The sequence below is a fragment of the Lontra canadensis genome, unplaced genomic scaffold (assembly GCF_010015895.1).
Source record: "Lontra canadensis isolate GAN:19392208 unplaced genomic scaffold, GSC_riverotter_1.0 scaffold32, whole genome shotgun sequence".
Taxonomy (NCBI): domain Eukaryota; kingdom Metazoa; phylum Chordata; class Mammalia; order Carnivora; family Mustelidae; genus Lontra; species Lontra canadensis.
The window spans coordinates 10959662-10985474 of record NW_022631026.1 but is presented as its reverse complement, the minus strand read 5'-3'; the positions used below and the strand labels follow the sequence as shown (position 1 = coordinate 10985474).

Here is a 25813-nt window from a genome sequence, read left to right as displayed (position 1 = left end):
TTTTTTTGAAATATCGAAAATAATTTTAAGGTTTCTTTACCTCATTAAAATATAAAACATGTTTTACTTTTTTTTTTGTCTCAAGTATACACATTGTGTTTATGTTGTAACTTTGAATTATTTGTCTTATAGTTGAAAATCACATTCTGGATAGACTCTCTACTCGTTTCACTGAGGATGTATTTTTTTGAGCCCCAGTTATGTGTGTGACTTGATGCCAGCTACTGAGAGTTTAACAAGGATGGAATCCTTGTCTTCAGAGACCTTAAATTCTGATAGAAGATGTAGATTTTTAAAATGATAATCTCAATAAATTGGTATTCACAGAATGAAAAGTAAAGGAATATGTAAGAGGGACACCTAAACCACGTGTTTCTTGTGAAGAAATCTTACATAGAGAGGTCAGAGAAGGACATAACATCTAAGTTGACGCCCAAGAGTCTTGAGAAAATTAAGATACTAGTATTAACGTAAACTGAATTTTGCTATGTGTTCTTAGAGCCTAGATGCTTATGAGGATAAATAAAAGGTAGTACCATTAGAGAAACTATAAAATTCTCTCTAGTTTACTGTGTAAGTCTCCCCACCTTGTTATTGTCATTTATTAATTATAATTAGAAACAGAACATTCAAAGGGCATAAAATAAAAGAGGAAATAACAAAAACTTTCAAGTTCTTGTTGGGAGGAAAACTTTTCTCTACGCACTTAGGTTGGAATGGTTGGTCTGGGACTGATACTAGTCATTGATCTCTTAGGAGACTGAAAGCTAATTCCAGGATTAATAAATAGATTGGAAGGTGGAAGTTGCTGTGACATTTGTCCTATAATCTTTTAAAAAATCAGTCTAAGCTCTACCATTTATTTTTTAATTAATTAGAAACACAATGTTAATGAGCTCTTTTATCAATTGATGCTGCCACAATCTTTAAGTGATTTGCATGTGTTTACAGGTGAAGACCCGGAAGAAAGGCGTGGACAAGTTCTGATCCTTCTAGTAGAGCGAGCACTTTGTTTCCATGACTACAAAGCAGCCAGTGTGCATTGTCAGGAGCTGATGGCCACAGGTGAAATAGACAAATTACTTAACACTTGGCTCAGGTCCTTTTTACGTGGTGAATAATGGAAAAGGTCTCTTCTGAAATCAATTGGCCTGATTGGGAAGCCAGCTACATTTTCTTCAAAAGACATGAGAAACATTTTATGAGCCCTGATCAGTATGTATACCATGTGCTTATATATTAATATAAGTACTTTAATGGGCTTGGAGTTACATTTTAGCTGAGATTTTGGTTGCTTCCTGTTGCCTAATAAAAATATGCTCATAATTTTAAGAACGCTTTTATGTAAAATATTTTAATGCCTTTTCATGTATTTGTTATATAAAAGAAAATTTAAACATTTTGAAGTATCTATAATTCATGAGTAGTTAATATCTCTAGTCTTTGTTTTTAAAGGGATAGCATAGTGCTTTTCAAACTGATGTTGAGGAAATAGGAAGTAGTATGCGATCCTTAAATTTTCTATATGGAAATTCAGAGTCTGTTCTCTGGAAGATCAGTTTTTTTGTGTGACATAATCTCACTACGAAAAAAGGTATTCCCCAGTGGGGTTGGAAGTGATGTTGCCTTATCATAGACTCTCTACTAAATGATCTGCTTTCTCTGGCTGTGTCTGAGTATATGAAAGCCCAAGCAATCTTTTACCTACTGTCTGCGTGCTTTCATAGCGAGCGGTTAAAAATGTCGTGCTTCACCTCATGATAAGTCACGGAGCTGTGCATTTAGGAGCATTGCACTTTTTGTATATGTACTATTAAAGAAAAATTCTATTCTGACATTTCTTAAGAATGATAAGGAAGACTTTATTTAGGACTTTTGCAGTAGATGTTAAAAGTATTGCAGTAGGTGAGAGAGGTTGACTTAACTCCAAATACAGAAAAGACAGCTGGGGACTTAAAGCCAAGGAGCATAGGGAGGGTCAGTGGATGTAAAACTCCATGAGACATCAAGTTCAGTGAGATTCTTGCTGATCTGACTTAACAGGATTCTTGCTGAAGGCAGGCCTGGATGATCAAATTCAAGGATGAGAGAGGCGGAATTTGATGAGATATCAATAGTTATCAGTTATCAAGGGTGGGAGATTCTCTCTAAATGGGCTTTGTAGGATTATCGCCAGGGCTGGACTATGCAGGCTCAGTCAGCGTGGGCCAAGGGGTGGGCCTAGTTGTGAAGAGATTTCAAAGGAGCCTGACCAATGTTTGGTCAAGGAGAGAATCTTTGTGAATACATCTGTGAAAATGTTTAAAACTCTGGGGGAAAAACTCAATGCTTTATAACCTCAGCACTAGAAAATCAGTTTTATAAAAAAGCTATATTCTGTAATATTATGTTAATAGTAACTAATTAGTATTAATATTAGCTAATTGATATTAGCTAATTATAATTATTTATTAACTAATAAGCCAGTATTACTATTAACCAATATTGGGTTTGTAACATTAAGTTCAGAGTAATTATGGTGTTTTTGAGAAAATAGCTTATTGCTTTAAAATTATTTAGAGAGTTTTGTAAGAATTTTATTCCCATCAGTGTAATACCCGGATTTTTACTTTATGTATCTATAGAAATTATTCTGGACCAAGGCCTTTGAACTTAGAAAAAAACAAACCCTTTCAAACTAGAACTTGGTATTTAAAAAAAAACAAACAAAACTCTTTCAAACTAGAATTCCTTCAACTACAAATAAAAACATATTTTACGAATCTGGAGTATAAGTGTGTAGGACAAAGATCTCTGCTGGGAGCCAGGGCTGACTGTATGCTTTGCTCTGTCCTTGGATCTCTCTCTTCTGTAAAGTGAATGATTCTGTGTGGCTGCCTATAGTAATTTTTCTTTTCTCACACTTCATAGTTTACAGAGTGCTTTTAAATAGAAATGTTATTTAATCCTTCAACAACTCAAGGAGGAAAGCATTGTTATTGTCCCTTTGTAGTAGTAGAAGTGTGACACGTGGAACTCTCTCCAGCTCACACAAGTGCTTAGTAGCAGTGTTGGGCCATACGCTAGGGTCTTCCAAAGTCAGATATCCAGCTTTTTACTCAGCATCAAAGCTAAGTCAATAATTTATAGTCATTGCTAGGTATTCTAAAATGAAGCAGAGTTTATCAGAAAAACTTGTCTGGGATATTGCTGAACTTTCTGGATAACAGACAAGTCTAACATTTCTTTCCTATTTTAGTTCCTTATGTATTTCTGGTTATGAAAATGTTATGTATTACTAATGACCACAATTGTGCTCTGGTGACACAAGACCTGAGCAGAAAGCCGTTGGATTTCTCCTCTCAGCTTGGAGACTTTTCTTGTGGAAATCAGGTTTTTTTTTTGCTTGCCAATTTTGCAGGTTATTCTAAGAGTTGGGATGTTTGTAGCCAGTTAGGACAATCTGAAAGTTACCAGGACTTGGCCACTCGTCAGGAGCTCATGGCTTTTGCTTTGACACATTGCCCTCCTAGCAGCATTGAACCTCTTTTGGCAGCTAGCAGCTCTCTCCAGAGAGAGGTAAGCGTTCCCAATAAAGTAAATCTCGAACTGTATGAAATGTATTTTGTTGGATGTGTGGATCTGAGATTTGTGATCATTTTTTAAAATAATAGAATTTTAATTTATGGAAGAAAAGTAGCTTGTCACTTATGTGGAAAGGGATTTGAAGATATTAGGATATAAAATAGTGTTTTTGACAATAAAAAAAATAGTTTTTTTGGCTTATAGTAAGGAAGAAAGGGTCCAAGGCAAGTATGAGAAAAACAGGAAGTAATATTAAGAAGTAAATTATTGAATGTAAAGGGGGAAGTTAATGTTGAGAATAAAACATAAGAAATGGTCATAGGAGTTCATAGGAGGAAATCATAGGAGTTAAAACCAGTGGTGACAACATTCTTTAGAGGCCTTTTGGAAATGGCAGGGGAAAGAGTTTTGGTTGGGGAGATGCTGAATTTCCTAAAATTCACAGGATAGATCTGCCTGATGGTGAATTAATGCTCTTGTTGCAAAAATATAGGAAGAGATCAGTACAGGATATAAGACTATAGGAAGAGCTTCTGGAATTCTCATTTTCATGTCCTTGTCATTCTGTACGTTGTATACCAGCTTTTCCACCACTGGTTCCCAGTTCTGAAACTGGGCAGGTATTCAGAAAGTCCTGAAGTAATAAGCCTGTTCCCAAAAAACTGTTCAGTATGGAATAGCAGATTTTTTCTCAAAAGAGTCATTTTAAAATTTCCAGTCTACATTGATTGTGAAGTGCCGTGAATTTAAAAACACAATTCCTTCATAGTAGGTCATGTTCTCTTTCCAGATTCTTTGTCAAAAAGTGAATTTCCAGATCCATCCAGAAGGCGGGGAGAGTATCAGTGTCTCACCGTTAACTGGTAGAGTGCAACAGGAGGTGAGTTAGTGTGTGTGGGGGAGGAGATTGAAGCCGGGCCCGGAGTGGAGTGAGCTGGGCATCGCCTGGCCCTGCGGATGGGGTGGAGAGACCATTTTTCTTCCAAACTTTTTTTGTGTGTTTTGTCAAATGCAACATTCATACATTAAAAAAAAAAAGTACACGAAAGTGTTCAACTCAATAAATTAGCACAAAGACAGTATCCATGAAGCCACCAGAGAAACAGTGTATGAGCAGCCTTCCGCATGTCCCCACACACTGTCTCCCATTTTCATTTCTGGCCCTTCTTTCTCCTTCCAGAGATCAGGGCTGTCCTGACACCAGGTCTTTGTGGCCTTTGTTCTTGTTTTAAAGAATTTTAATGCCCCTTCACACCTCTCCCCATGTGGTGGTTTAAGTTCACCCGTTTCTGTACGGGACAGAAGTAGCCGCCCCCCATATCCTCCGGGAGACCCGTCCACACTCTTACACATTTATCCTTGCTGCGGTGGAAGATTGCCGTGTGCGCATCTCCCAGCACGTTCCGGTGAGGACTGGCGTCAGGGTCTGTTCAGTTTCGGCTAAAACTACAGCTGCGTCATCATGCGCTGCACCTTGCTGTTGCGCGGCTCATAACCGTGTCTCTGGCGTCTGCTTCCCCAGCCCTGGAGGTGGATGCTAGCACGTCCGTAGTTGCAGCCTCGCTCAGGAACCCCGGATGATTTTCCAGAGTGGTTTTACCCATTGCATTTTCAGTAACAGCACTGGGGATTGCCGTTTATTCCGAGTTAGCACTTCAACATTGTAAGTTTTTTTAAAAATTTTACCTGTTCTCCTAAGTATTTAGTGATACTTATTTATGATCTTGACTTGCATTTTTCCCATTGCTAACGAGATGGAATTAGCTCAGGAGAGATCCTCTTTTGTGAGGTACCTGTTCCATTCTCTTGCCAATTTTCTACAGGATTTTTCTCCTTTTCCCTCACCTCGTTGACATTCTCATGCATAATAGTCTGTCTGAACCACAGAAGTATGTACCTGCCTCAGGATGGTTCATCCTGGGAGACAAAGGAGGGTGTACACACCCCCTGACACCTTTTGGTCATGGTTGGCTCTGTGACATTTGCCTTTCTGTGACATTTGCCTTTGTAACAACATAAAATTAGCATTTTCTTTTTTAGGTTGAAAGTAGCCCACTTTTTGATATTCTATTAAGGTCAATTAATTAAGAGATGATAATCCTCTTTATAGATTGGTTTTCCACAGGCTTTTGATATATTTGGAGGAAGGAAGTTGGCCAATTTTACTACCTTTCAAGGTCCAATTGAAGACCCATTTTCAATGGCACCTTCTTTATCCCAAGTTTTGTGTCTTTGGAGCCTTTTATCCCACTCCACTGGTTCAGCCACATCTCTCATCCTTCTGTGTGTCTCTTTAGCGTCATCTTCTTTCATGCCTGGGTTCCAGTCCTACAAACATGCTCTGGGTTCCACTTCTACCGAACTCACCACCATTCTCTGGCTCCGTCACACCTTTGGTGTCATTTAATGCAAGTTTTCTTTCTCCCTCTGCTGCCCTTCTTGCCTTGTGCTCTGGTCATCCTTCTTACCCCCTGATCCTGTCTGAAGTATCATTTCCTTTGGAAAATTTTCCTTGACTCTAATTATTCATCCTTCTTTATCTCCCACATACTCTCACGTCATTGTGTCAGCTCTTGTGTGGTAACTGGAAGTGTGCTGTTTATGTCTGTACTCTCTGTAGAGTGGTTGTTACATAGTGAACACCTAGGAAATGTTTGTTAATGCTCACTTGGAAGCTTCACTGCATGCAGATTAGTCTGTGGTAAAAATTAATTAGAAAATAGATTTTAGCATAAAAATAAAAGGGATTTCCCAATTAATTCACATATATGTGCTGTGGTAGCTACTGAGATCCTATTATGTTTTGGCCCATGTGAGGGTTGTATCATTTCTCTCTTCAGCTTAGAATTGCGAAGTATTTCTGCTGAATTCAGCTCTGTAAGTTTATTCTGAATCCCCATCCTTCTTTATAAAATCCAGGAAAAGCCTTTGTGACTTTTGGGTTCCCTGTTTTCTCCTTCTACAATGAATTAGAAAGTGTCAACCTGGCCCTTTAATGGCTTCTTTGGAATGGGACATGCTGTGTCACTGCAAGTGGACGTGTATTTGTCCATTAGTCTCCTTAGTAAATGAAGGAGACCACCAGTCAGCTTTAACGCGTTCTACTTAGCAAGGAAAAAGAATTCTTCCAAAGTATGCTTTTTTTTTTTCCTTTTCCTTCTTCTTTTTTTTTTTTTTTGGTAGCTTCTTAAAAGCTTTTTTGTCTTTGTTTGACCTTTTTCAGCAAGTTGTAAGAAATCTAGATCTCCTGAAATGTAAATTCAAACCCTCAATGAACTTATTACAGCTTTGATTCTTAAAGCACATTTGGGAATATTATAGCTACTATTATTAGATGAAAATGCAGTGCTTAGCTGTAAGATGCTGCATGTTACACATTAACAGTAGATATAATAACCGCATTAAATTATAACTGTAAATGAGAGCTGACGATATGTGTAAACTGCTTAATGCTCAAGACTTTCATTACTCAGTTGTGAATATATTAATTTTTATCTATATATCCAGGTAAAGTAAAGGTGTAATTGCTCTACAGTAGCATTTGCATTAGTTCAAGTGGAGCCTACAAGTTTGAAGATATTGGCTATTGTCCGCGTGAACAAGATATTACTTTATAAATAGAACAGAATGCATATTTTGTGAATAACTACCAAAATTACAGTTTTCCAGTTTCTTATTAATGTTGGTTATTATGTTTTTTAGATGTAGCAATATTCCACCATTTAGAGCGTATTAACGTTTGTTTAGCTAGTATTTGTTATATCACTTAGCCAATGGTGTTTTCCCTCAGATAAATCTAATTAGATTTGGAAATGGATTATGTATAAGGTTCCCATTAAAAAATCATTTTCACTGTGGGAAAACTTGTTATGAACATTTTAAGTGTCTATGTAGATTTATACAACTGGACTAGTTAATGTTTAGAACTGGGGCATAGGCTAAGCATAGTGATTTTGGATTTATAAAAGGATTGTTTAGAAATATCTAGAAGTGAGCAAAATGGCAGTTGTCCTTCAGTATCAGAGACAACCCTTTCTTTCTCCATTCACCAGTTGATGGACATTTGGGTTGTTCCTACTTTTAGGCTATCGTGAATAATGTTGCTTTGAACATTGGTGCACACGTCTCTGTAGGGAAATGTGCTTTGATTTCTTGTGTACGTAGGTAGGCGTGGAACTGCTGATTGCATGTATATATGTGTTTAACACTTGAAGAAATGGCCAGATTGTTTCCCAAAGGGGCTGTACCATTTTCCTTTCCCACCAGGAGGAGTTAAGATTCCTGGGGCACCTGGGTGGCTCAGTGGGTTAAAGCCTCTGCCTTCAGCTCAGGTCATGACCCCAGGGACCTGGGATGGAGCCCCATGTCAGGCTCTCTGCTCGGCAGGGAACCTGCTTCCCTTCCTCTCTCTCTGCCTGCCCCTCTGCCTACTTGTGATCTCTGCTGTCAAGTGAATAAATAAAAAATCTTAAAAAAAAAAAAAAAAGAGATTCCTGTATCTCCACATTCTCATGAACACTTATTACCTGGCTTTTTCTCGAAAGCTATTCTCGGGGATGTATGTGATATCCCATTATCATTCTGGCATGCTTTTCCCAAATAACTAATGATAATGAACATCTTTTTATATGCTGCTGCTTATGGAGCTGTAAGAGTTTTGTTGTGGTGTTTTGTTTTTTAAATTCTGGGTATAAGTCCTTTCTCAAGTATATGATTTGAAAATATTTTTCTCTCCGTGTATGACTTGATTTTTTTTTAAATTTTCTTAATGGTAGCTTTAGAAGTGCAAAACCTTTTAATGTTGCTGAGGTCCAGCTTATCAATATTCTTTTATTGCTTCTGCTTTTGGTGTTGTAGCTAAGTAATTGGTGCCTAACTCGAGGTTACAGAAATTTATCCCTGTGCTTTTTTCTAAGAGTTTTATAGTTTTAGCTCTTACATTTATTGAAAAGTAAGTAAAAATAAACCACTTTTTGTGTGAAATAACCATAAGTTTGAGGAATATCTACATTTAAAAAGATGAATTTAGAATTTCTTACCATACATAAAAATTAGTTCAATGGGATGGTTTTTGTTTTGTTTTATGTTTTATGATAGTTTATTCCTTCTTGAAGGATTTTAAGTCTCATGTTTGGTATGCACAAAGACAAATTAATATTTTGAAGTTTTAAAGGAAACAGTTTCCTCTAGAATGGATTTTTGTTACAATTGTCACTTTACTGTCTCTTTTCCCTTGGCCTTTTGGAATTTTGGTTTTCAAGCTCATTGTGGAGACATCCTGTTCAGTTTACTTTGCTCCCTAGACCCTGTCTAAGGATTCTGTAGTTTTGTGGTTTTCCTTAATCTAAACCCTGGTGCTTCAGTCTAGAACCATGTCCTATAGTAGCTTTTGACATGGGACTCCCTCTTGTAATGTTGAGGATCTATGAGAAATAAAGGGTGGAGCCAGTGAAGGGTTTGGGCCCTGTCTTAGTTCTCTGTCTCTCTAGACTTACAGTTTTACATAAATACATAGTCCCAGGCAGTGAGTCTGAGCTTCTTACCGGGGATCCTTTCAATTCACAATTCTCTAGAAAGGAGCATCTGGCAACCACTGCCAGCTTTGGAATTCTGAGCCCCCAGATGTTGAATTCCATTGAACTTGAGTGATTTTCCACCCTTTTCATCAATTATCCTCAGTATTTTGGAGCAGAGTGAGCACACTGAAACATGAGTTCATTTCTCCATCTTAACTGGATTTCATGATTTTTTTTAAATTGCAGAAATTAATATAGGCTCTTATTTTAGGAATCCCTTTAAGAGGAGACATGGTTCAGATAATTGACATTATGTGGTGTATTTTATTCCTAAAAGTAAAAAAAAAAAAAAAAAAAAAAGAAATGTGAAACATCTGTGATAAAATATTAACATTTGTTAACTTTTGATAAGTACTGGAAATTTGTGGTAACTTTGGTTTTTCTACTTTTTAAAAAATGTGAAATAATTTAATCAAAAATAAATTAGTATGATAAATTCTTCCTTCGTTCTTTCTACCTATACCATGAATCTCACTGCTTAGAGGTAAAACATATTTAAGTTTATTTTAAAAAGTTCCACCAGACTTTTTTTTTGAGTATAAAGAGATGTGCAGCTATTGTCTGTCTCCTGAAGAATTATTATTTTATCTTATAAAATAAAATGGAATCATACTGCATATAATAACTTGAAGCTAATTTTTTTCATGTAATCTTATTTGTCATGGATATACGCTTTTCTCATTATATACAGACCATTTCTATAAGGGTGGGTTAGTGTTCATTTGATGCACAGACAATTATTTATTTACCTTTTACTTTGTTTTTGAACATTTAGATTGTGTTTGATTTTCCTCTATTTTAGACCGAGCTGCACTGAGCCTTTTATATACACATTTTGCATAGTTATACTAGCATTGCTCTGGAATAAAGTGGTAGAAATGGACTCCAGAGGTAGAGAATTTCCTGTTTTCTTGTGGCGTGCCCTCCGTAAGTTTGTGTAAGTGCTGATTCTGCTTTCTCCACTGTCGTGATGCCAGCACATCACTGGGAACAGACTAGGTCTTCATTAAATTTTTTTTTTTTTTTGGGAGGATAATGTTGCCCAAGGAATATTTTCTTTTCTTTTTTTTTTTTTTTTAAGATTTTATGTATTTATTTGACAGAGATCACAAGTAGGCAGAGAGGCAGGCAGAGAGAGAGGAGGAAGCAGGCTCCCTGCTGAGCAGAGAGCCCGATGTGGGGCTCGATTCCAGGACCCTGGCGTTACGACCTGAGCCAAAGGCAGAGGCTTAACCCACTGAACCACCCAGGCTCCCCCTGAGAAATGTTTTCTATGGGAAACTGAGTTTATGGTAATATGTGATGTCCGCATGCGGGGTGAGAACACGGCACCAGCACCATTCAGAACACTCGGGCATGTCAGTCAGTCAGTCAGTACTGGTCAAAGGTGACCAGAGGAGGACGTGCACTGCCCGTTGGTGTGCTCATGGCATTATGTGTTTGCTCGGTTGCCTGCTTGGTGGTCAGGAGTGTGCAGCCTGTCATTCTGATTGGCTCGGAGAATCTCTGTCACAGATTCCCACTCCTCACAAAGGCTTAGGGTAGCTGCCTCCTTTCACGCCTCCGTTGGTATTCCCGGCTTTCTTCTTTCATCTCGCCCTTTCCTCATAGGGCTCATGCGTTTCTAACATATTTGTTTTTGTTTTGTTTAAGTTTCTTTGACTCTTTTCATAACAAAGAAAATATGGTTTTTACTTTTTAATTAGTCTTGCCATTTAAATCCACTTGAAAAGATAGCTTTCTGTAAATAATATTTTTTATTTTCAGTGAATTCTGGGGGATTTGACAGTTTCCTTTCCTTTTTTTTTTTAAGATTTTATTTATTTATTTGACAGAGAGAGAGAGAACAGGCAAGGGGAGCAGCAGGCAGAGGGAGAAAGAGAAGCAGGCTCCCGGCTGAACAAGGAGCCCGATGTGGGACTTGATCCCAGGACTCTGGTATCATGACCTGAGCCGAAGGCAGCTGCCTAACCAACCGAGCCACCTGGGCATCCCCCTTTCCTTTTAAGAGGAGGCCTAGTGACAGGACCACTTGGCCCTGCAGGGGCTCATACGCACTCTTCTGGGGGACTTTTCCTTTGCTTTTGTTTTACACTAGCAGCGGCCTCATCTCCTTTTACTCCTGTTACCTTTTACCTACTCGCCACGAGTCTCTTTCCTCCTCCCTGTTTTATCACAACAGCTTGTGTTTGGATCACCAGTGACCTCTTGTCGCTAAATTCACGGGTCACATCTGCCTTTATCTTATTTGACCTTGGATACATACTTGTTTCAGGGATAACCTCTTTGTCTTCGTTATGCCTCCTTGTCTGCTTAGTCTCATCGTGTTTGCTGGTCCTTCCTCATTTCCCCAGCTTAAGTGGTAGATACCCGGGGTCTCAGTCTTTCTGTCTCTTCTCTGCTGTGCTCATTCCTGAATGATTGCACCCGTTATCATCACTTTAAATATCAACTTTGTGCAGATGAGTCCCTGCTTATAGCTCGAGCCCTGGTCTTCTGAGTTCCAGGCTTGTACGTGCGACCGCCAACCCAGCATCTGTACTTACCTTTTGTGCGGACTTCCATCTCAGTGTGTTCAACGTGAACCGCTGATTTTCACATCCCATGCGTCCCCCAGGCCAACATGGTGCTCCTTCTGTGCCGTGTCCTACGTCAGAACATGGCAGCTCCATCTTTCTAGTTGTTTAGGTCATAAATCTTGTTGTCACCCTCAGTCCTTCTCTGTCGTACATAACACATGCGGTCTGTCAAGAAATCCTGTCGTTTCCACTTTCCCAGTGGTCTTAGAATTGAGCCATATTTTACTCTTACCACGGCTAGCGCCCTGGTCTAAATTCTCCCGGTGTCTCACCTAGAGTTTGATGGTGGTGTTCTGTTTGCCTGCCTGCTCGAGTTCTTTTCCTTGCTACGGTCTGGACTCAACAAGGCAGCCTGAGTGATTCTTCAAAAATATATCAGATTGTGCCACATTCCTTAGAGTACAAATAAGTTTTTATGATTTCTGTCCTACGAGGACACCCACGATCTGTCTTCCCTACTAGCAGTTTGACTTGATCTCTTCTCTCCTGCCCTCTGCCCTTTTTCCCCCAAATTTGGCTTTGCTCAGCATACCCGGTCTTGACCTTCTTGCCATTCTTGAAACGTTCCCGTCAAGTTCTCCCTCCGGGTCCTTGTACTTGCTCTGTTTCCCCTGCCGTGTTCTTCTCCCGCATGTCCAGATGACTTGTCCTCGCTTCTTTCAGGTCTCTGCTCACATGTCTCTGGTCTCCTCAGTGAGAGCTTCTCTCGTTTCTGCACACACACTTCCACATACTGTGTTTTTCTTCCTAGCTCTTCCCCTATCATTGATCTGATAGACTTCTCTGGCGTGCTTTCTATTTATTTTTTGTTTATCTCTTCTTGGAATGTAAGGGGAGATCTTTGTGACAGGAGCAATGTTTTGTTCACTGCTATTTTCAGCATCTAGAACAGTGTCTGTTCTTATTATACTTAATGTCAAAAATATTTGTTGAATATGTGAATAAAATAAATGAAGAAGTTTAAGATGTAGATATGATGGGTTGGGGTAAATTCTGTTACTGTAAGGAGAGGAATATTTGAACGTGGTCCAATTTGATAAGTTCTCAGTTCATTGGTGAAATAAAGCAAATTTCCTATTTGCCTTTCTTCCCTAATGTAGTGTGAGTTCTTTGAGAGCAGGAACCATATCTTAATCATCATGGTAACTCTGTTGCCTAGCACTGGGTCTTAAACATAATAGGCATGCCAGAAGTATGTGTTCAGTAAATTTATTTTGTGGATGCATTTCGAACTGCAAATCATTTATCAAAAGTGATTTAAAAATTGGGTATGGTAAAATCATATGGCTCTATTTTTCCTAACTACATGCCTCTTAATCTTGGTCCAAGAATGTTAGGAGATTCAAGAAGGTTTGATTCTCAAAGCCTCTGACATCATGTGTCAAATTTGGTGTGTGTGCGTGTGTCTGCTTGTGACTTTGTTCATGTGTGTGTACACATGTGCGCATTTTTTCTGGAGAAGGGACTTATACAGCTTTCATCAGAATTGTATAGGGGATTCATGACTTGCAAAGGTGAAAACATCTAAATTGTAACCTGGCCTGTTAATTAGCAGATGAACTAAAGCAGAGTCAGACTTTATAGTGATTTATTTCGTGGGGATTTTTCTCCTGCTTCTTCTGACGGATCCTTCTAAAAGTAGCAGCACTAGTAATAAAGATTGCATTTTTAATATTTTGAGTTCAGGGTGAAATTTACTGTGTTAGGTACAGGGAAGAGCTTTGGATCATCTAACGATCTGTTGGAAGAGAGGAGATAGTGGATGAGTTCAGTTTGAGAGCTCTTTCTAATCTTTACCTAGCTTTATGTGTACATCAACTCAGTTTATGGTGGGCAAACAGATTTTTCTCGTTAAATTAACACATGTTACCAGACACCAGAGAAAGCAACTCCAGAATGGATTATTCATTACAGTAATGGTTCAGCAAGGATCGTTTCTGTAAGCCAAGCTTGACTTGGGGAGCTACTTTTGTTCTTATGAACCTGAGCAGTAGTGGGGTCTGTTGGAGAATCTGAAAGATACTATTAATGCTTAGTAAGTTAACCTTTGAGCTATGTAACACACTTGACATTAATGAGATTTCATGTTAAATTTTATGCTGGGAGTTGTTGATTTGGTTTGGGGGATTAATCTATTTCTGCTGTTACACATTCTAAATTAATTAGCAATGTGCAACTATGAATATAAAAGGTGCCAGTAGTAATCATTTGAGGAGTAAATTTTGCCTAACCTCTCTTTTCTTTCCCCATTACATGTAGTTGAAAGAAAACTATTTTCCTCATTAGTTATTCTAGATACAGTATAATCTTGGTAGACTCTCCTAAAGTTTGATGCTTCTTCTGTGGTCCAAATGAGCCTTTGATTTTACTTTATCTTTTATAATTCTCATTAGGGGACTTGCTTACAATCCTTTTATCTTACACATTTCTGAGCATGTGAATTTCATTTATCTTATGAAGCAAACTTTTAAGTTTTATATATCTGAAATTTCTTGTCTTGAGTTAGCCTATCCATATGAACTAGAAGTAAAGTTTAGGTTCATTTTATGAAATGGAATAATTGTTGTATAGTCTGTATTTTTTGATATTTTTCAACTGACTTGATTTTCCTCTGAGTGAAGTGGTATTGTGTTTAAGTGCCATATTTCTTACCTTGTTTGTATTTTTAGTTCTATACTTGATAAGTTGATGACATTCAAATCCTTCAGTATTCCCTCTTGATTAAGAAGATGAACAAGATTTGAAAATGTGGCATGAAATCTTATTTGAATAACATTTAGCTACTATAGATGAAATATATTAGGCTTTAGAAAATGTTGAGTGCTAGAGATCAGACCCAAAAGAGGACATAATTCCATTCATATAAAGTATAAAAATAGAACTAATTTATGCTGCCAGAAGTGCGAGTAGCATTTATCTCGGCCCTGGGAGTGGCTGAAAATGACACAGTAGCAGCTTCCGGGATGGATGCTGGGACACGGTGGTCTGTGACTAAGTGCTGATGTGTTATGGTTTATCAAACTGAACACATTTTTTAAATATATCTTATCCTTGAAAGGTCACTAAGCCTGGATTAAAGACAGGAAGGGAGAATGTTTACTGGCAGTATTGTCTTTGTATCATGGAACTGTGAATAAGTACTATCTTTTTTCTCCTAATCTTTGGAATTTTTCAGGCCATCTTTAATGAGATTTTAGTTTTATAAGACAGAAAAATAAATGACCTTAAATGTGTATGTGTGTGTGTGTGTGTGTGTGTGTGTGTGTATAATATGTCAGAACCCTATGAAGAACAAATGGACCACACATTTCGCTAGCCAGACCTGGTCAAGAAGAGACACCCCTAGGCCAATTGCCCGTGGGCAGAATATTCCACTTACTGGCTCTACAGTTTACTTTCCCATCATACGACGTCCTCTTACCCAGGCTGCAGTATTACTGTAAAACTGAGGAATGACCCTAGGAAGCCCCTTCCTGGTACCCGACGCACAGTATGCATTTAGTAAATGATAGCCATTATGTTTCTTAGATATTGTAACCGGGACTTCTGTTAGACAGAAGGAGAAAAGGTATCTAGATCTTTCTTAGTCCCCTCTGTGGACCTGGTCCTCTGTTCATTCTTCCTCAGTAACTTGTGTTGCTCCTTTTACCCCCACCACACCCCCGCATCTAACCTTGCTCAGCGGACCATGAACGTTTGCTTATGTTCCCGACTTCTCTTCTGTTCTTGTCTTCTTTCTCTCAGGTCTTCACTAAGACCCACCTGGTGACTGTGGACTTTATTTCTTAGAAAGTTGGATTTCTCTGCTTATCTGATTTACCTCAGGCCCTTTTCCCTTTGAGAAGGATTAGAAATAAAAACACTTACACTTAATGTATTCATTCAGGGAGGCAAATACCCCATGGTGACCTTACATGTTCGTGGCATTATGATCTTAATTCAGTCCCTGATGAGTTGAAACTTGGACTAACACACCAGCCTCCTAACTGGATTCTTGTGCCGGGCGTAATATTTTTAAAACACAAATCTGATTATGTGATTTCCTTTGTTGCGAGTCCTTCAGTGGCTTCCCACCTGTCAGGGCGACAGCGGAGGTGCTCTGGGCTGCTCAGAGGGGCTTTTGCTCCAGTCCCATGTCCTTCCTTCCATCCTGGTGTTCTGCCCCTTGCCCTTGTGTGCCAGCATCTGCACCTTCTCTGACTCACTCAGGATTCCTCCGGTTGGCTGTGTTGTTTCATTTCATGCTCTTGCGTTTGTGTAAGTCTGCCCGAAACGATCTCTGCCATTCCTCCTTTGGAGGCCCCGTCTTCTTTCCTGCTGGAATATTACCTTCTCGGTGCAGTCTTCTGCGATCGTGCCTCCAGGCAGGGGAGGAATGGCCTCTCTTTGTGTTCCCATAGTGCTTTGCGTGCACCTCGGCTGGAGCAGGCGATATTCCCCTGCAGTGACCGGTCTGCTTCTCTGCCTCCCTCCCTAGTTTCGGAGCAACTTGGGAGCACAGACTGTGTCTTACTTGTTTTTATCACCTCAGTGCCTGGTATCGTGCATGACACTGAATTAAGAGTCACTCAGCAAGTGCTGAGTAAGTGAATGAATCCTCATTTGTTTCTGGGTTTTTAAGTAATTCAAAAATATAGCCAATAAATTGAGATGCTTACTATATATTTTATATATATTCATATACATATATGTGTGTATATACACACACACACACACATACACAGACAAAGCTGTATCTACGTATCTATATCTGTATAAAAAGAGAGAATGTATACTTCAGATTCTTCTGAGCTTTATTTCTGGCCAAGAACTATTTTTGGCAGTATTATTCACAGAGGGACTCATGGAGCTGTTTCCACTCTGTGCACAGTGATTAGGGGGAGAACTCAGAAGCCGAGGGAAGCTGAGTATACATGATTTCCAGACCCTTCAGTAGCCCAGAGAGGAGACCTCAGGCCGGACGTGGTGGGTCACATGCACCAGTGAGCTGGTTGTCCGGCGGAAGCAGGCCCCCCTCCATAAATGCAGGATGGGAACTGGGATAACGTTGCTGCTGTGCCATCAGAAGCACGTTGGCTAGGGTTGTGGCCTTCTTAGAAAAAAAGGGGTCTCTGGAGTGCAGGAACTGGAATCAGTTTGTTTTTCTTCTGTTGACTTAAGTCCGACTTGATAAACCAACTGTCTGTGGTACCAGAGCGGAGAATAAATCAGCCTCCGCTGCTATCTCCTCACAAAGTGAAGAAATTAAGGAAAGAAAGGAACTGTAGTAACGCTACCATGATAACTTTTTGTGTTTTTTGGTGTTCCCTTCCAGTTTTGAGGCCCAGGACACAGGTGAAGCACTTTGTGCAGTCCTGGCCCGTGGTGGGCTGTTGTCATTATTACACATGGAGGGAGAATTCTGTATTTTCCTACATAGAACTTTCTACCCTGTCCTTTCAGAAGCATTGGATAATGAGCCAAACCCCAAACAGTTGTTTTTAGCATGGTTGCCCTTATCAATATACAAGCAACTTAACCTGGATTGTTTCCTTATTAACATCCATATTTTTAATGTTGTTTTCGTAATCAAATTATAATGATTGCATTGGGCGGGTAGTTTATACTTTTCCCAATGGCCAAAAAACCCATAGGAATCATGATTTTTTAAAACTTTTTTTTTCATTGAGCTATATTTGACATAAAATGTTGTGTTAGCTTAAGATATACAGCTTATCGAGTTGATACTTTTTTTTTTTTTTTTTTTAAAAAAAGGCTCCACATCACCTGGGGAGCCTTTGGAGCTTGAACTCATGACCTTGAGATCAAGAGTGGGACACTCAACTGCCTGAGCCACCCAGAGGCCCCTGATTTGATATATTTATATTGCAATATGGTTGCCATTATAGCTTAGCTAACACCATTACTATGTCACATAATTATCATTTCTTCTGTTGGGACACATTTTTTTTTTCATGTTAAAATCAGAGTTTAGAAAATCTTAGGAGAAACAGACTGGACAAATTAAAGCATTGGTTAGTATAGCTTAAATTCCTTTTCTTTTGCAAGTAAGAGTACTGTTCACAATAGTTTCCTACAAGTTAAGTATACTAACATGATGATATTTGTTTTCTATTGCTTCTGTAACATATCACTACAAATTTAGCCACTTAAACAGTCCAAATTGATTATCTTTTAATTAACCATGGGATAAAAATCTGGCAGCCTTAGGTAGGTAGGTCTCTCCTTAGTCACACCTGGACAAAATCATGGTGCCAACAGGGCTTTGCTCTTTTCGGGAGCCTCTAAAGGAGGATCGGTTTCCATGCTCATTCATGTTATTGACAGAGTTCAATTTCTTGTGGTTATAGGACTGAGGTCCCTGTTGCCCACCTGGCTGATGCCTGAGGGCTATTCTCAGCTTCTAGATGCCACTCACATCCCTTGGCTTGTGGCCCCTTCCTCCATCTTCAGAGCTGGCAACAATGGGTCGAGTCCTCTTGTGCCCCAGGTTTCTCTTGCCTCTGCCACATGGCATGTCCCAGATACCCTCTCTGTGACCCTAGCTGGGAAAGGTTCTCTGCTTAAAGTCTCGTGTGACTAGGTTAGTCCCACTCCAGTAATTTAGATAATCTCTTCACCTCAAGGTGTGTGTCATTAATCATATCTGCAAAGTCCCTTTGCCATGGAATGCAGTGTATTCCCAGCTTCCAGGAATTAGGACGTGGACATCTTTGGGGGCCCATAATTCTACTTACCATATAAGGCAGCTGTCAGTTGGGTCTACAACAGTGCATTTGTATCCTGAGTATTTGTGATATGTGATGTCCTGGCAATTACTGAGTGATTACATGGTTTACGTTTTTGAGTACTTTTATAATGCATGAATAAGTGATACGATGTGGACCTAACTAGCCAAACGAAGCCCTCCTGTCTTGAAATGGAGGGACTCGGCCTTAACTTTGCTTTCATTTAAACAGGAAAGTTAAGAAAAAATAAGTGGAAGTAGATAAACACTAAACCAAGAACTTTGTTTTTGTAGAACAAGTAGTGTTTTTCTTTGATCAAAAGCAGATGTGGTTGTTGTCATTTCTATTTAAAATAATGTTAATGTATTAGCATTTTTCTCCACATGGAATCTCTCAGATGAGTAAATGGAGAGTCAGAATTTTAGCTGATTGCTTCAAGATTGGCAGGAGGTTTCATGTTATAAACCTTTTAAACACTGTTAATCATCCACTTATTTAGATGAAAAACAAAACATTTCCTTTTTTTTTTTTTAAAGATTTTATTTATTTATTTGACAGAGAGAGATCACAAGTAGGCAGAGAGGCAGGCAGAGAGAGAGGGAAGCAGGCTGAGCAGAGAGCCGGATGCAGGGCTCGATCCCAGGACCCTGAGACCATGACCTGAGCTGAAGATAGAGGCTTAACCCTCTGAGCCACCCAGGTGCCCAAAAAACAAAACATTTCAACATTAGTAGGTGGGTCCTCCAAATCCTCTACCTTTGTAGAGGGGTCACTGTAGCACTGTTTGAATGAATAATTTATTTCATAATTAAATAATAAATATTTTCAAATGTCTAAGAAATTAACCTGAGTTTCTCATTGGTGGGAAATTAGATTGGTAAAAAAGAGCCTATTTGCTTCATAAATGTTTCTGAAGGGGATTATTGGACTAATACACAATGATGGTTTTTCCTTTCCCCAATTTCTTTTGTAAATGATCCAAGGAGGTACAATATGCCAGTAGTGCTTTGTTTCACGTTTTTTTGTTGCTGGCAAAGATGGATTTTTAAATTTCTCTTCACGTCTGAGAAGTGCAAGTAGTCTCATTATCACTCTCTGTTCTTCTGACAATGTGCATTTTTTGCTTTTGCCATTTTCCGTCTTAACCAGGGCGAAGCCGGTGTTCCTGGCAGCAACTCTGACCTCTTCCAGTGGAGCACAGCGGCCACCATGAAGGTCCTGTCCAGCACCACGACCACCACCAAGGCCGTGCTGCAGGCGGTCAGTGACCGGCAGTGGTGGAAGAAGTCCTTGACTTACCTTCGACCGCTTCATGTAAGCAAGGCCTCTGTCTTTTTAAAATCCATCCCGGGGCTTCTGTCAAAGCATTAGCACTGTTTCTCAGTTGTTTTCCTGTTGTAAACAGGTTTATCTTCTCTAGGTTATTAAATAATCTCTTAAAAAATCGAGGCCTCCCATCAGATAGGGGAAGAGTCATTTATTTTATATAATGGAACCTATTCACACAGGGTGCTTGCGAAAGACACTGATAGAGATTGAGGTGGGGTTGGGTTTGATGTCAGAATTAAAATTTAGTGGGATGAAAAAGAAAATGATTTCATTGGTCCTTACTTGATTTTGCTGTATTCCTATGGGCCAGTAGTGGAGGAAAAGCCCTGGAAGCGGACATGGGGGCTAAGGTTATTGGGGCTGCTGGAACGATTATAGTACTTACTGTGGGGCTTAAACAACAACCATTTCTTCCTCATGGTTCTAGAGGCCGGGAAGACCAAGATGAAAGCTCTGACAGATTTAGCGCCTGGTGGGGTCGACTTGCTGTGTTCTCACATGGTGGAGGGTTGAGGGAGCTCTCGGTAGTCTCTTATATAAGGGCACTAGTCCCATTCCTGAGGGCTCCAACCTCATGAGCCCATCACCTCCCAAAGGCCCCAACTCTTATTTTTTTTAAAAAGTATTTACTTTTAATTGAAATGTAGTCAACGCGGAATGTTGCATTAGTTTCAAGTGCACGATGTAGTGATTTGACAACTGTATCCATTATGTCGTACTCATTACAGTGTAAGTACCATCTGTCATGACATAACAATGTTACAGTACCCGTGACTGTGTTCCCCGTGACTTACTCATTCCCTAGCTGGAAGCCTGGACCTTCCAATCCCCTTCACTCATTTTACTCATCCCCAACCCCTTTCCCTCTGGTAGTCATCAGTTCTCTTGTTTATGCATCTGTTTATGCTTTTTCGTTTGTTGGCTCATTTGTTTTTTAGATTCTACGTGTAAGTGAAATTGTATGATATTTGCCTGTCTTTGACTTACTTCATTTAGTATAACACCCTGTAAATCCATCCATGTTGTCGCAGATGACAGGATCTCATTCTTTTTTATGGCAGAGTAATATTCCACTGTGTATATACACCCAAAGGCCCCACCCTTAATACCATCCTGTTTTGGGGGCTTAGAATGTCAACATGTGAATTTTAGGAGATGACGCAAATATTCAGATTTTAGTAGGTGCTTTGGGTTACGAGAACAGTGTAACCAGATTCTTTCACCCGTTCTGGAAGCAGAGGTCAGGACGAGCAGCAGAACGACTGAGTGTACTTTCTGTGACCAGTGAACCTCTTGCTCCCGGGCTGTCTTCCCTGTGCTGTCACGCGCAGTCCTTGGTCTTACCGGAAGGCTTAGAGGAAAAAGAAACATGCTTGTTTATAAACTCACCCCAGACACTCACTGGGTGCATTCACACTCCAAATATTCCTCAGGCGTTTTCTGCGTGCTAGTGATTGGGAGTAGAGTTGGAAAACCCTTCACGTGCGGAGCCTGTATTTCAGTGGGGGAGACGGAGAAGCCCACCGATAAAATATTTGTGTAATACTGTAACGGTCGGTGGTAGTGGGGGCTGTGAGGATAACTTCAGGTTAAGGGGAGTTGATTGGGCGAGTGACGGTCTGATTTAGATCGGAAGGTCGGTATCTCAGGAGTCACACTGAGAGGAAACCTGGCTAAGCCAAGCGGAACAAGTACAGAGCCCTTTTTGAAGGAAGGTGCTTGACCTCTTTGTGGAGCAGAAGGGAGGCTTGCGTAGTATGAACGGAGTTAACAGCAGGAGAATGACAGGAGATGAGATCGAGGAAGTGGTGGAGAGGCCAACATCCAAAGCCTTGTAGAGCAGTGAGGACCACAGATTTTGTTCGGAGTAGATGGGACGCTGCTGTAGGTGATGCGGTTGTGTGATCCAGCTTGACTTTCCCTAAGATCATCAGAGTGCTGTGGGTAGAGCTGGTGGTGTGAGTCAGAGCAGGGGCAAAGAGGTCCCTGGTCTAGTGTTTGGGGGGGCGGCGGTGGTGGTGGACCAGGGCAGCCGTGAAGGAAGTGGGAGATGTATCTTGCGGACCTGCGGATTGTCTGGATGTGGGAAACGCAGGGAAGAGGGAAAACAAGAGTGACATAGCCAAGATGTCGATCCCACAGACTGAGGTGGTGTACGCTTGACTTGGGGGCGGGGCCGCACGTCTCTTCTCATTGTGTGTATCACACTGGGTATGATGGTGGTTACTGTGGTTACTTTTAAATGACTCGCGTCTTGGACTTTTTGAGTGTATGTGCCTCAGATGAGTGCGTAATCCCATGCCTGATACCAGATAGTTTTTGTAAAGTGTCGGTTGTCGTTCTTGTCCTCATTTCCAGCAGTGCCTTCGTGGTTTCCCGAGGCTGTGGTTGGCATCCAGTGAGGACCCCTAACCCTAACCCCCATCCTCCCCCTCCCCCAACCCTATTCCCTAACCCTAACTCTAACTCGGAGGAATGGGTGACTGTGTTTGACTTGGTTCTTCCAGTGAGGAGCTTTATATCTGAGGAAGGTCAACCTGAAGACGGTTAACTACTAGGGATCCGAAAGCGCTTGCCAGCGAGGAGGCTGCTGACAGGTCTTGAAGGCAGATGTGGGGCGGCAGGGGATGAGGCAAGGGGCGCACTTCCATCTTGCCTCCAGCGGGTGGGGTTTCGGCGGGTGAGGTCCCAGCTGGGCCTGGAAGCAGGGTGGCCTCTGCCGAGGCAGTCAGCTTGGTTAGCCCCTTGGAGTGGACGAAGGGCTTAGAAACTGGTAGGACACGTGAAGTAGATCGTGGTTGAAGAATTGGCCCTTAATGTTGGTGGACGTTGAAGAACTTTAAATGTTCTTCTACATAGTTCGGACTTGCTACCGTGGCCTGCTAGTCTCATTGAGAGCTGCTAACGGCGTGCGGAGCGCCGAGCGATATGCGCGGAATGACGTTTTGGGCAGGTTACTCTGACTGTAGTTAGGGAACTTGGCGTGTGTTTAACGCTGATGGCTTCTTTGTTTTTGATGCATTGATGTCAGAGTGACCAGGGAAATCAGAAGGCACCGCAGGCAGAGGTTGAAGTGCTGCTTTTAGACAGTGGGTGCCCTTCTTACCGCTCCACGGGGCGGCCGTGTCACGCTGACACGCTCTCCGTGGATCCCACCGCGCACGTGGCTCCGTCTCTCCCCATCTGCCCCCAGCGCTCTTTCCTTTTATCCACTGTTCTTGTCTTTGTTCTGTTTAGGGGCAGGAATTCTGTGGTGCTTATCAGATGGGAACCATAGCCAATGAAGGTCTAGAAAAACAAGGCTGTCATCCTTTTTATGAATCTGTCCTCTCCGATCCCTTTGTCACAGAGGTAAGGACAGTGCGCCTAAGAACACAGAGCCAACTCTCATGCTGTTCTGGGCATTTTAGTATAAACAAAAATTAAAATGTTCCTGAGAATGTACTTCTTTAGCTTCATTCTTAACTCATGTTGTTCATTGGTTTTATGTGACTTTTTTGAAAAATGTGTATTTTTTAAAAGATTTATTTATTTATTTTAGAGAGAGGGAGCAAGTTGGGGGAGGGGGAGAGGGAGAAAGAATCTCAAGCAGACTCCCTGCTGTGTACAGAGCTGGATACTGGGCTTGATCTAATAACCTGGGGATCATACCAGAGCTGAAATCAGGAGTCGGATGCTCAACTGACTGAGCCATCTAGGTGACCTGGTTTTATGTGACTTGTGTATGTTACAAAATATTATGAGATGAAAATCTGTTTTGAGCTTTACATAAAATGATCTGTTTTAGTGAGAAGTTACCATTTGAATCATCAAAAGATATAAAATCCTATGACTCTTCTAAGAATATCTTCAAAAAAAAGCGTCACCTACTAAAAGGTATAACTGCTTCTGTCTAGTCTACAGTGACCTATGACCCCCACCGGCATGTTCCAGGGGAAAGCTTTGCAGAGGTATTACTAAGAACTGGAAAACTGGCTGAGGCTAAAACTGAAGGGGAAGAGGTATTTCCAACAACAGAAGGTATGGAAGAAGGTTCTAGTTCCCTGACAATGTGTAACTCCTATTAGGGAAACCATAAATGAAAAACGAGTGAATGGGAGTGGGGAAAAATAATAATAAATTTTTCTAATTCTGAATAGTTTAACTTGACACCAACATGCATTTATTTAAAACATTTATTTGAGAACCTTCTGTTTTCTGGATACTTACTAATATTGAGGAGTTAAAAGGATAAGTATGATATAATTGAAGTGATTCTTACAGGTATTTCTGATTTTGTGCGTTAATTAAGAACCCTTAAGTATTTGCTTCACAGAATGTAGGTGTATATTTCATCTTAAGAATTTTCCACGTGCCTGCATATCTTTCTGTGTAGAATATTTTGGAAAGAATTAAATGTATGTAAGTTCACCAAAGATAACCTTTCCATTTGTATCTTTATTTCTCTTTAGTCTCCCTCCTTCTTCTTAAGGTTCCAGGATAGTTTCCTTGACTTTTTTTTTCAGTTCCCACTCTCTCTGCTCTGCCCTCTCTAGTGAATACCTCATGATAAAAAGGCTGCTGGAGCTCCAGCTATCTCTCTATATCCCAGGCATCAATAAGGAGAAAAGAGAAGGAGGGCAAAGCAGTCTCCTTGATAGTCCTATCCACACCTTCCACTTAGGTATTTCTGGCTGTCTCTCGCTGCCAGTAAACTTGGGTGATGTGGTCTTAACTGAGCACATTGCTGCATGGAATAAAATGTGGGGAAAATGTGTATGGGAAATAGAACTGCCGTTTTCGCAGAAAACCTGTCACTCATTTTTGGATAATCCTTCTTTCAATCAGTATTTATATGTAATTGGGAAGAGGGGAAGCAAATACCATTGTTCTGTCCCCTATGGAGGCCTCTTGAATACTAGAGGTTTTTACTGAGTATACCATGTCCCTTCAATTCTGAGGTGCTTGCTTTTTACCTTTATTTCTGAATCAGGGTATCTCGCAGTTGATGAGGACATTTTGTTTTTCTTATCCAAAAAGCTATTATTACGTTCACGGTGCACCTTACAAATAATGCTGAATATATGTGAAGAGTAGAGTTGCACTGCTGTTTACCCTTTTAATCATTCTTTATTACTTCTTGCTTTTCTTTCTTTAATTATCTTTTAAGCATTTTTTCAATTCCATAGACATTTGTAGCCAACATTTACTTTGTCTACAGTAAGAGAAGCTCTATATCAAATGCTATTAGTACAGTATCTTACTTTGTAACAGACCACCAGATACTTACCATGAGTCCTATTTTAGAGATAAAGAACCATGTCTCAGAGACGTGAAACCATTGTGGTTTTTGCTGTTGCTGTTTGAGTTACAAAGCCAGTGGTTTGTCGAACATCCAGATTCAGCTTTGTCTGATCACTGCGGTGGGGAGTCCTGCCCACGTTTCAGCCGCCTCTGCAAGGCGCTGTGCTTTTTTGACTCCCTGAATCAAAAAAGGGAGTAACAGGGACAAACAAAAACAAGCCCGTGGTGTTACTTAGTTTGGTATAGTTCTATTGGTATATTCCATTCCAAACTTGCCAACCTGTTAACAATTAGCATTTTTGCAAAGTGGAGTTTGTGCTGAGAAGATAAAATTGTCCCAATGAGTAAAAATAACTCGCAGTGGAATTATGGTTTATTCCCCTTTCGGTGGACCACACGTGACTTTTCCATACAGCGAAGTTCTGCAGGTAGCAGAGAAATAGGAGGTGTCCTCTGTTTCACACATGTGTTCCTCAAATGTGCTTCTGGCTAAGTGATCTTTAATTATTTGCTTATGGGTCAAACTCAGATTCTTGAGAGGGTTTGCATGCATAGACGCTAAGACCTTAAGAAAATAGTGGGTTGGGTGTGGAAGTGTATGACCCACTGATTGGCATCATAATGACTGAAATCATAACCAGGAAGTTCGGAAATACTGATTCACACAGGTTTTTTTTTTTTTTTTTAAGATTTTATTTATTTATTTGACAGAGAGGGAGATCACAAGTAGGCAGAGAGGCAGGCAGAGGGAGAA

General features: G+C 40.3%; 1 protein-coding gene across 1 annotated transcript in view; it reads left to right on the top strand.

Moving 5' to 3' along the window:
• Positions 1-25813, top strand: part of NBAS (NBAS subunit of NRZ tethering complex) — a 316364-nt gene that overhangs the window by 169554 nt on the left and 120997 nt on the right. Inside the window, exons 33-38 of the mRNA XM_032866873.1 lie at positions 952-1065; positions 3401-3558; positions 4355-4444; positions 19597-19761; positions 23014-23127; positions 23673-23796. Of these exons, the coding sequence (XP_032722764.1) occupies positions 952-1065; positions 3401-3558; positions 4355-4444; positions 19597-19761; positions 23014-23127; positions 23673-23796 (765 nt within the window). The remainder of the gene's footprint in view (positions 1-951; positions 1066-3400; positions 3559-4354; positions 4445-19596; positions 19762-23013; positions 23128-23672; positions 23797-25813) is intronic.